Source organism: Eschrichtius robustus, chromosome 16, assembly GCF_028021215.1.
Source record: "Eschrichtius robustus isolate mEscRob2 chromosome 16, mEscRob2.pri, whole genome shotgun sequence".
In the NCBI taxonomy this organism is placed as follows: domain Eukaryota; kingdom Metazoa; phylum Chordata; class Mammalia; order Artiodactyla; family Eschrichtiidae; genus Eschrichtius; species Eschrichtius robustus.
In genome coordinates, this window is record NC_090839.1 from 44,759,146 (window position 1) to 44,771,285 (window position 12,140).

General features: G+C 47.8%; 1 protein-coding gene across 2 annotated transcripts in view; it reads right to left on the reverse strand.

Moving 5' to 3' along the window:
• KIF16B (kinesin family member 16B) overlaps positions 1-12,140 on the reverse strand; it is a 289,874-nt gene that overhangs the window by 100,111 nt on the left and 177,623 nt on the right. For both annotated transcript variants that reach the window (XM_068524339.1, XM_068524338.1), the window contains 4 exons: positions 9,395-10,753; positions 5,681-5,833; positions 3,685-3,781; positions 2,917-2,967 (listed from right to left, as the gene is read on the reverse strand). In XM_068524339.1, coding sequence (XP_068380440.1) covers positions 2,917-2,967; positions 3,685-3,781; positions 5,681-5,833; positions 9,395-10,753 — 1,660 coding nt within the window. The remainder of the gene's footprint in view (positions 1-2,916; positions 2,968-3,684; positions 3,782-5,680; positions 5,834-9,394; positions 10,754-12,140) is intronic.

The window sequence follows — 12,140 nt, forward strand, 5'->3', positions numbered from 1 at the left end:
TCCAGGTTTCCGAGAAGGAAATAAATCAGGTCGACCAGGGTATTCTGGAACCTGGATGACAACTGAACTCCGTTCACCAAAACTAAATCAGGGATTTCCGCCTTCCAATCAAGGGAAAGCTGGAGCAGATCTTGCTGGAACAAAGGATGGCTGGTGCAGGCGGCGGCATCGGCCTCGGACGTCAGGACACACGGGAGGTCCCGGCATATCTACTGGCAGAGGTGTCTGCTGTAGGTAAGCGCGGTGAGCAGAGACTCTCTGCAGAGCCCAGGAGTCAAACGCTCTGCCCGCCAAAGCCGATCTGAATCTCCTGTAGCCCAGAGAGGGGCAGAGCACGAAGCAGGCCCACGGAGGCTGGGGATTCAGAACCAGCGCGTACAGGGCAGAGTTTAGCAGCAGCTCACACGCGGGCCAGGGGGCGGGCTCCGCGCAGTTGGTGACAGCGCGCCAGTACACACCCTGGGCCTCACTCGTGTCGCCGGAAGTCCTGGTAGGGAACCGGCCACCAGTTCAAGGAAGCCTTTCAAAGGGCACTCTTGAAGTTTCAGCATTTGGTCTGGGAATTGCACGAGCGTCTGCTTAAACACAGAGCCCGTTCTGGCACCTTCCACCTCTAGGCAGAAGACGGAGCCCGGAGAGGAGCCTGGAAAGTCGGCAGCTGCGGGGCCAGCAGGCAGGCCCGGGGCTCTGTAGGGCACCAGGCTCCCTGCCCGCCTGACGGCCCCCGACCCTTCCCTGCTGCTGCCAACCTGAGCTTCTTCGGGAAAAGAATGAGCTTCCGGTGACACCCTGGGTGCCTCCAAGAGCATGTCCAGGGGTAAGAGTTCCAGAAACAGCAGCCTCGCGATGAATGCTGCCGCATGGGAGGCGAGCCCCCAGGGTCCCACAGGCTCCCCACGTGCCTGCCCGCAGCAGGTGGTTACTGGTGTCTCTGTAAAGGTCTGAGACCCGCCGGTAAAAAAATCCCAACCCGCTGCTTCCCTCTGGCCTGACACTCATGGGTGACCCCACTGCCTTGGCCGCCACCTCCTCCCCGGCTTCCTGCTCCCGGCAGAGCTAGGAGGCCGGAGCCCTCGCGGGGGGGACGCTGTGGCTGGAGACACTTTCAGAGAGAACGAGGCAGAGGAGCCGGCTCTGCCTGGTCTGCTCGCTCCCACTGTGCACGGACACTTCCTGGGACGCGCGTTGCAGCCAAGTCCAGCTGGACGTGACCCCTGGGCTGTGTTCACCTTCAGGAGTCGTCGGTTCACTGAAGTTTTCTGACTCACCCTGAAAATGTCCCTCCCCGCTGGTGCTGCTTTTGCTCAGAAAAGAGATTTTAGTCAGATCGACGTGTTCTGGTTGAGAGCCGCCCCTGTTACAATCGCTGCTACGCGACGGCTCGGGCTCCGAGGGCTGAGACCCCCGCTGGCGGGCCCCTCCGCCTGGCGCTGAGGAGCGGGCAGAGGGACCTGAGATGCTCCGGGTCGCGGGCCGGCTGCAGTGGTGGTTCTGGTCCACCTTCCGCCTCTCCTCTCGGCCGGGGGCGTCAGTGACTTCTTTGGACAGCAATGGGGCAAGACAGCTCTTCTGTCAAAAACAGGTGAAATGGGGCTGTGGCACCTTTTGCGATGCTTTTCCACATGAAGATTCTTGCGGGCATTGGTTTCATCATGTGGATTAATGCAGAGGTTCAATCGAAAGCCTAAGCCATTCGTGTTGACTGATTCATGATTTCAGAATAGAGGACCTGATTCACACACAAAGCATCAATTTCCATATTTCATATCTTATAAATCGCCAGGTATTTTGATCGAAATATGTTGTATGGGATTGATCCACAGTATCCACTTCTTGGTCTAGTATTTTATTTACTCTGAAATAAACCCTAAGATCTTTGATGCAATTTTCCAATGGGCAAGTAAGAGTAATCGGGGCAGACTTAATGCAAATCAGAAACTGACAAGTATTCCAACCTCATGCATGTTTCTCTGGCCTCTTGGTTTGTTTCACTGGAATCCTTCATTATAACTGCCCCGCTTAGATCGCCATGATGATATCTACAAACCAGCACCATGAAAGGTTCACTGCCAGCCTGCTACAGACCAGGCACGTGGACACAAAGAAATGAAAGGCAACGTCCTTCTCTTCACAAGGTTACCTGCTGAGGAAACGGACGTCCACAGGAAGACAGTGTCATTCCTGGATGGTTGGGATGGAGGGCAAGGTGGTGGCCAGTCTCCCATGGGACACCCACCCCTCCGCCGCTCGCTCTGTTCAGTGATGTAAGATTTCTACCACCTCGTAGTTTTGCTTCTTTGCTTTTTAATTTAGGAGTGTATAGGAAGGACAAGTCCCTCAGTGGAGGAAAATACAGGTAAAGCCTTACAAATCGTATGCCCAAACAAACCTTGGTTTGACAACCCACCAGAGGAATAAGCTACCCAACCAAGAGTATTTCCTCTGCACCGTTGCCAATGCGGTCTATAAAACACGCAGGGTTTCTAAAACATCAAGAAGTACCCAGTTTCATTTCTAAACCCCCTATCTGATTCTGATTATATAATTCAGCCTTTTAAATGCAGACCAAGGGAAAGGATACTGCTACGAATGAAAAACTGGGCAAAGGGCCTCCACCACAGCTACATGCCATTCAAACAAAGTCAAAGCAGTTTACAAAAAAAAAAAAAAAAAACACACACACACAAAAATAACAATAAATTAATTAATTAATTAATTTATTTATTTAAAAAGCAGTTTGCAACCAGCAGGATTCCATTTAATTTTAAGTCATATAATAGCTTGCCTTGCTTATTAGCCATTAATCTCACTGGGACTTTGAAATTCTAATTATACAACTAAACATTAAGAAAATTTAATCACACAAGCATGCTGTAATTTAAGGCAACCTTATCAACCTGAAAAGTCATTACCTACCTCATATTTTAGCTTACGCTGAATGGTGCCATTGTGAAGTTTCTCATCATCCTGAAAAGAAAATAAAAGCGCTCTATATTAAATTATAGCATGTTCATAAAGAGGGAAAAAAATGATTTGATTAAAATATTTATGAGAACAAAATTCTAAGGAAACATACTTGTCATTCCACAATGACAACCCTTCTTGAGAATTTATATTCCCAAGGTAAATGGGACTCTATTGATACATCTGCCTGTAAGGGAACTGAACCATTTATTCCTAATCTTAAAATTCGAAGAATAACATTAAAGGCAAATTTCCTTAGGACACTTCTTAATTTGCAGGGTAGAAATGAAATGACTTTATTTTGATAAAAATCAACTTGTCACAAGTATGTATGTTCTCAAAGGCAAAATTATATTTCTACTTGGGATAATTTATCGAGTGAATTTAAATACTTAATGGAAATTGATTATATTTTTGGAGAAAACAGAAAGGTGTTACGTGTAGAATTTTTATAAATCAAACAAAGTAAATAAAGCACTTCAGGAAACTTCATATTCACTTAAGAATTTCCCCCAGAAGTTCAAAATTTTAAAATAAAGTTACCCTTGAATTAATACTATATATAAACTGTTAAGCTCCACCCAAGCAATATTTAATATTTCTACAACATTTTGCATCTCAATTTTCTGAGAAACAGTACATAAAAGACCACCACCCCCAGCTCCTTACTGAAAGGTCATCTTCAAAACAAATAACCAGATCACCTGCTCCTTCACTCACCTTCACAGTCTCGGCAGGTGCACCGCTGCCATCGCCAACCACACGGTGCAGATCCTGAAGGCGCCTCTGGACTTCTTCTTCAATGTAAGCACTGATCCTGGAAGCAAAAGAGATGGGGGTCTGTGACCGCTTCTAACCACACAGGGCATTCTGAGATCTTTTTGTTACCATGCCCTTTGCGACTGGGAACCTTCTCGTTCTAAATGCCAAATGTAATCACAGCTCAGGATCTGGAACATTTGTCAACTTTCTAAGAAATCTAATGCCATGTGTTTACTATCTGGGTTTTCCCCAAACAAGAGAGGCCTGGATGAATAAACGAATCTTGGGAACAGAAGGGAGACTCAGTGATCCCATCCAAATCCCTCCCTATGTCCTGAGCGGAACCCCTGCTGCAGGACAGGGGAGAGTCACAGACTTGGGTTCCAGATGACTCTGCGGTCTCAGAAGGCATCACTACCCAACACTTCACTCACCGAGCCTCCGTTCCTCACACAGAAAACGATGATTCTTATTTCTCACAAAACACAAAGTCATTTCAGAGGATTAAAAGGAAAAACAAAAAGTAGATGCACTCTCCACAGACCTTCACTACTGGACGGAACAATGTCTCACATCATTCCTGCTCTGTCTTTTCACTGCACCCGGCCATGAGATACCACATTTTAAAGGTCTCTAGACCTTCCAAAATGCCTGGCGAAGGGTCAAGATGGCTGAAGCCAGAAACAGTTGTCAACCGAATATCTGGTACCCCACTCGATACAGGGGAAACAGGTGGTACCCAATACGATACAGGGGAAACTGTATGAAGTACAACCATCCACCCAGAGGAACCAGGGAAAGAGAGAATTTGGGTTCCGTCAAAATCTTTCTAGTGGCTCAGGCCGCCCAAAGGCAAGGCTTTCTCAGTCCTAGGCTCCCTGCCCCAGTTCTACAGACAATGAATTAGACGGATTATTTTAAATGAAGTGTTTTGCATGTTTACATCTTAGCACACTAAAAAATAAAAAATCTGGTTGCATCTTTCTAAGCCCGTGCAAAATCCTATACACATTTCTGTACTACTGACCATGGCTAAATGACTTTCTGATATGCTGGGTAAAGAGATTAATATTACAGGTAAAAGAGCCCCAAAGAATGGAACTAGGGTAATAAAATATGGTATTTACCTTTCAGTATTTCAGTAAAGAAAATCATATGCAACTGAATCTGAGCCAAGGCCACTTACAAACAAATCTCCCTGGACCTTAAATTTTAAACGAGCACCACAGAAGATGCAGACCTAGATTTAAAGGACCATAGAGGCTCATGCCATTCTGAGTACATTTTGATATCTGAATACCTATCTCGTACTAGCCAGGGCTTAGGACTGCCCAATTTGAAATGTCCCCATGATGTAGATGGGGTTGAGAAAAATAGTCAATTTTCTTATAGGCAAAGAATGATTAGGTTGATTTATCTGAGGGCTCTAAGCCACAGGGCAATTCATGATGCCACCCAAGTTGAAAATCATTTTCCTATAGTAACATCAGATTTGTATTTATGCTATTCATGATCATTCTGAATATACTGGTACAGTCTTTGTGACAGACTTCATCTATTTGTAATCAATGGCTTCTATAAATTATTTGTCAGCACAAGGTCCTTCTTGGTACAATTCAATTAACTCTACTTTGTTCCTCTCAACCTAGCCTTGTATCACTTCTTTCTGGATGAACTGGTTTCCCTGAACCTTTTAATTCTACCTTCTCACACAAACTACTTGCACCAGTATTCCTTAGATTTGGCTGGTCAGGTCTCGGGTCTCGGGCCCTTTAAATGACATCTCACCCACCACGGGCCAGGCAGCAGCTGATCAGGACAAAGCATGTTGTAGGGACAAGTACTGCTTATCACCTTTGATAGAGCTCTCCATATGCAAACTGGCCAATATAAGGTACTGTGAGCCATTAAATCACATCAGAAATAGGCATGGCATCAGTTTAGTGTCCACTACCTGGCATCCATCAGGGGGACCAGGTGAGACTTTTCAGCACTGGATGGCAAGCTGGAAGAAGCAGGTTTTCCCTCCAAGGTCCCATGATGCCCTTTTTGAACACCATCGACCTCACAGATCTTCTGCTTCAATTGCTGGATTTCATGTTCTAACCTACAGAGATGGAAGTTACGTGAATTCACTCATTAACAGTATCTCCTGAGAATCTTCCCTAGAAACCATGGGAGATCCAGACCAAAACTGTGCAAAGAGCTTTACCTTCCAGTAGAAAAGGTACCACATACCTATAAGACAAGGTATAAGGTGATAACAGGCCACAAGAGCGGTGCAGGACAAGTGCTACAGGCACCCAAAAGTTGGACAGAGTTCTACCATCAAGGGCAAAGATATTCCCACTGTGCTCAGCAAATCCTCAGAGTCCCAAACCCAGCTTCAACAAAACAGTTGGTTGTAGCCTACATATCAGATCCCAATAAGTATTTCTATTTGACAAAAGAGATCTTTGCTTTAAAGAATTCTTTAAAACTGCCAATCTAGGAGAACCTTCATGGTCAAGGCAGTTCTAAGTTGAGTCTTCATGGGTCAGTGGGGATTTGGCATTTGGAAATGACAGTGGGTGGTTTTCCAGGTGCAGACACAAAGGGACTAAGCCACAAAAACCAGGAATCCGCTTTGGCTAAGGCAGTGGGTGTGGAAAACAGAAACAGGCGAGAGAGACCTAGGAAAGCAGGCTGAGTATCTAGAGAAATTAATATAAACCATGAGCTGTGGAACCAAACATTTATTTCCCACGACAGATGATACGTCTAATATGAGGTCGAGTGTGTGTGTATGGCTGGTCTCCCACTGGCCCAGGCACGAGTGAATCCAGGGCCATCAGGCTAGAGGGCCAAACTTGCCAGTAAATTTGGCCCACAGAACACCATCTAGGGGCTGCAGCCCTCTCACTGTTAATGACACCTGGGTCTCAATTTCTTCATGTATCAAATGAGAGAGTCAACTAGTCTCTCCAAATTCCTTCGGGTCCAAAATTCAGAGAGTCTGGTTTCAGATGCTGACACGCCACAACACTGCCAGCTCTCTGGTGTCGCCAGCAGTGATTTGACTGCTCTATCCTGAATGTGAAAGCCAAGGTCTTGGCTCTCAGAAGTGTGATTATGGGATCACCAGGATAGGCGCTCCTGGGTCCGCGGGAGACAATGCCCAGCTGAACTCAGCCTTTCATCTGTCTAACGATTACTGAGCACCAGCCTGCAGAGCACGCAGTATTCTTGAAGGAGGAAGGACTGAGCACCGAGGAGTGATGTCAGGGGCCAGGTGGTGGGCAAAGAACCAGGGAACAAAGTTAACACAGAATCTCAGAGATGGTAAGGAAAATGAGCCAACGCAAGTAGGTGGTGGCCAATGTTTCTAATTAAGATGACGCCCACGGAGTTGTTCAAAGACATCCTTCAGGGCTGGGCAATGGGAAGGACTCCACAGGGCAAAGAGGCGCCAGTGGGGCCCTGAAGGCTGAGCAGGATTTCTATACATGGCAAGGGACAGCAGGGCCTTGCATGGAAAGGGTCGCAGCACACGAGAAGAACTGGTCTGCCCAGCAGTGGCTCTGTCGTCAGCAGATAGGAGGACAAAGTGGGCACAAGCTGGATTCGAGATGCAACTCTACCACTTTCTAACTGCCTGACACTTGTCCCATCAACCATCAAGGAGAAAGAAGAAAGAAAATGATTAAATCTTGCTCATAAAGCAAGCTGACAGGGAAAGCCAAGTGCAGTGCACCGTTGGTCCAATCTGGCTCCACGTGAATTTGATATTTGGCACTTTGGAAATTCACAAGAGGTCAGCTCAGGGTGCACAGCGGGCCCTGGCTCAGCCATGAGAACCCAGAGAGATAATAAGACACAACACCAATACCCCCAGAAAGCTGCAGGATCATCAAAGCCAGAGCAAAGTGCTCAGAATTTGCTGGCCTGAATTAGGGCTTTGCAAAGTCTACTCCATCAAAACACAGGAAGCTAAAAGCCTCCTTTGCGTGGCTTCTGGAGAAAAGCTGACATTGGGAAATCATTACAGTGTATCCACTATAATCGAGTATTAATACTAAATGGCCAGGGAGCGAAGCCGGTTGACAAAAGCCAGGACATCAGGCTCCAAGCCCCTGCTGCATTCTCACTGTACAGCTCAGGATACAAATCGAGAGCGTGCCCTCCACTGCTTTAAATTTCCTGGGGCTGGAGATTTGTCCAGCAATTTCATTTACATAACGTACCTACAATCATTTTCTTAAACCACAGACCTATTTCTCTGAAGTCACAGCATTATGGTTTTTGATTGTCATCTGTCACCGTTTTGCCTGGGGGGATTACTGGAGAGCTTGGTAAACAGAATCCAGTTTAAGCAGATTGTTTGACAGGAGGCTGTCCTGACCTTTTCAGGCAAGATGGTGGGCAGGGGCTCAGGCAACACCTCCCAGTAGGTCTTGCCTTGACATCAGCATGGATCCCAAGCCTCTGCCAATGTCAAGCTGGGCTCCTAGAGGCCAGCAGTCTGGGCTTCTGCTGCAGCCCCTCGGGAGGTGCTGTGAGGGGAGGGTTCCTGGGGAGGGGGCAGCATTCCAGGCCCCCGTAACCTGGGCTTCAGTTAAGATCTCAACAGACCAAAGGGTCTGGAACTAAAGAAAATACACAGGCCCATGCCCTCCTCATGAGGGTAAGGACACTGCGGCCCCAAGACGGAAGAGCCTGCCCAAGGCCAGCAGGGCAGAAAGGGGTTGGGAAGGGCACAAAGCCCCCTTGCAGGACACCAAATCCGATGACGTTTGCACAATAGGCGGCCGCCAGTCTCTCTTGGCATCACGTCTGCAGGGTTAGCAGAAAAAGCATCCTCCAGTTCATGTATTTATTTGTCTTGAGATCCTACCTCCGAGAAGCACGGTGACAGGCAACAGGTAGAGGAAGAGAAATATCCTTCCTTTACCATGAAAACAGCGCTACTTCCTAGTTCACAACATTGAAAATAATATCAGTGAATCATGACCTAACATGCCTGGATAGACCACCATGTTCGGAACATCTAGAGAGCTTTGCTTGTTTATTTTTTAATACAGAATCTTGAGGTCTCCCTCTGGATTCTTAAACATTGAGAATCAGCAGGGGTAGGGGGAGGATTGTTTTCCAGTTCGCTGCCAGGTGTGGAAATCAGTGTCTATGGAACCTGTGAACGCAGGGGCGATGCTTCACCAGAACAAGTGCTGGTCAAGGTCCCACAGAAGACATGAGGGGGAGGGGAGGAGAGAGGGAGGAAGGGGACGGAAGGGGCAGCAGAGGGAAAAGGAGTCAATGAAACGGAATGGGGTCGGGGGAGAGCACCGAGGGAGGGAGGGGGAATCCGGCTGGAAGCTTTCTCAGTCTTCCCTGCTTATCAAATATTAAACACACAGTCACAGAGGTCAGTGAGGTAACAGACAAGGGCTTTGTTTCTGTTTGTGTGTTTTTTTCAACTTTAGGCCAGTGACTCTAAACCAAGGATCCTAAAGAAAAAGAAAAGAAGGCTAAGCATTTGCCGGTGAATCAGAAAACATAAAGGCTACAGAATTACTTTTTAAAAAAACAGTGAGAGACACAGCACCAGGGATAGAAGCCGCGCCATCACAGCCGGAGGGTTAATACCATGGGGCATGGAGGGCGTGGCAGGCGTCCCCTCGGCTCGGCTCACCTCTCCCGGTCCTTCTCCAGGGCTTCCTGCTCGGCCCCCAGGCCGGCCCGGAGCCTGGACAGCTCGCTGCCGCCGGCGGTCAAGGTGGCCGGCTTTGGCCTCTGCTCCTCGGCCGCCAGGCCCCGGGCGCAGCGCCGCTGCAGGGCAGAGTGCCTCCTCTCCAGCCGGGCCAACGCCCGCTCCAGCGCCTCCCTCTGCTGCTTCTCCCGGGATTCCAGGATCTCCTTTTCCTTCCGCCTCACCTTCTCCTCCTGACGGGCCACGTTGGCCGTGAACTCGAAGGTGGCCTGGAGCTTCTGCAGCTGGCTGGCGCTGGCCTGGTACTGCACGAGCTGCTCTTCTTTTTCTTCCATCTCTTTCTCCACTTGGTAGAGAGTGTCGTCCAGGCCGAGAGGACCTCGGTCGAGGATCTCACAGGCTTTCTGTTTCTCTTCCAACAGCCTCGGCAAATGATGCTGCAGGAGATACTGGAGTTGGCGCTCCTTACACTGCAGCCTCCCCTCCGCCGGCTTGATCTGCTCCACATCTCCAGCCGCGTGGGGGACATCTGCGACACCACCGTCCTTCTTTAACAACAGCCTCGATTCTTCCTGGCTGCCAGATTTTAAGCGCTCTAGGATTTCACGTTCTTCCTCCGCCTCCTTTCTCAGGAGGTCCTTCTGCTGAACCAGCTCCTTCTCCAGGGTGGCCAGCGCGGCCAGCTGCCTTCGCTTGAACTCTAAGAAACGCAGCTGCGCCCGTTCGAGCTCCCGGCCGCCGTCGTGCCCCTCGGCACCGGCCTCCTTGGCCCGCAGGAGGGATGCGCGGATGCCCTCGAGGTCCTGCCGCTCCTCCTCCGCGCGCTGCGCCTGCCCGTGCCGCAGCGGCCGGACCAGCTCCCGCTCCTCCCAGAGCTGCTCCTCCAGGTGCGCCACGCGCAGGACCTGCTCCTTCTCCTGCTCCTCCAACCGCTTCTTCTCCTGCTCCAGCTTGACACACTGCTCCTCTTTTGCCCTTCTGAGCTGCTCCAGCTCCTGAAATATCTGAACCTTCTCGGCCTTCTCGTGGCTGTTGAGTTCCTGCAGCCGCTGGAGCTCTTCCTGGACGCGGAGGAAGCGCTCCTCGTCTTGTTTCTTCTTCTGCAGCTCGATCTCCTGCTGCTCCCGCTGCCTCTCCTCCTCGAACCGCTCCTTTTCGGCCAGCAGGTCCTTGAGCTTGCTCTCCAGGTGGAACCTGCGGCGTTTGAGGCTCTCCTCCTGCTTGCGGATCTGCAGCTGCACGATCTCCGTCTCCTTGCGCTGCGTCTCCACCTCCTGCTGCATCCGCTCCAGCGCAGCCTTGTCGGACTTCTGCTTTTCCTCCATCTCTTCTATGAGTTTTCTGAAATGCAAATCGTTGACTGATCGTTATTTGATCGCTAGGTTCAAAGGCTGCTCTAACTTCTCCCTAAACTGGTACCTCCTAGAAATGGACATACACCACACACCCTTCACTAAAATAAAATTTAAAAAAAAAGAGGGAGAACAGCACTTTCCTTTTAATATCCAGCAGCATGCTATTTAATTTTTTTACTCTGTAACTGTCCAACATATCATTTGCCTAATCTCCTGAAGTAGCTTCTGCTATCATTTCTTTGCAGAGCCTATAAGCATAATGTGTTATGCATGATATAATTTTTAAAGCCCCCTGAGCTCAAAGAGAAAGAGGCATGCCCAATTTAAATTTAAATGTGAATAATTTTATTCAGCCCAAAGGCTAAATCTCAATGGAAATTCGGTTACAAAATGACATTAAATAAAAATGCTTATGCTGTCCTCAACTCATCAGGGTCAAATATCAAAGTCAAGATAATCGACACTTCATTGTTTCAGCTCAAATAACTACACGCTATTTAGCATTTAATCACTAGTTTAGGACAAATGGTAATCACCAAATGACCCAAAATATTAGTTTATTAATGCATAACATTGAAAATAACGTCAATCTCCATTAGAATACTTAAGTGCATGATTCCGGGGGTTACATGTCATGTTGTGTCTTAGAGAGCAAAGGGTCCCCACTGGGTGCTAAGTCAATGTTTCGAGGTCAGGGTGGCCTTCAAAGCAAGAACACAGGGAATGTCAGAGTACGGATGCACGGCCTCCATCTCCTGACCCACCAAAGACCTACTATCGTACATGATGCTGCAAGCTAAACTAATTCATCTGTAACATCCAGACTCCACACTCTAGAAAATAAATATCCAGGGTGTAGATTTTCTGTGGCCTTACTTTCTAATATCTATCCTTGGTCCATTTCTTGGCTTGTTAAATAGGACAGGAAAAAAAAGAAAACTACTTAGTTTTATCAAAGAATTACATTCAGGAGGACATATAAAAAACGCTCTCCAAATCAATTAAACACACACACACACACACACACACACACAAAAGAAAAGGGAGCTGAGAACATGCAGAGGCAGATTAGAAAAGGAAATACAAATGGCTGATCAACATAAGGAAAGATGTTTAAAAAGTGAGGAGGCATAAGAAGGGGAAGTGTCATTCTTTTGGCTTTTTTAAAACTCAGGATATTATTAAGGAAGAAATACTTTTTAGTTAAATTTAAACAAGTCTATATTTGATGTATTATATTTAAGGAGTATATTAAATTTGCCTACTGACTCTATTCCCTGGTCTCACAAGTATTTGAAGATGAGCTATTTAAAAAATTCAAACGTGAAGTAAAACTAACCAGCTAAAGAGAAAGGAGCTACAGTCATCAGACG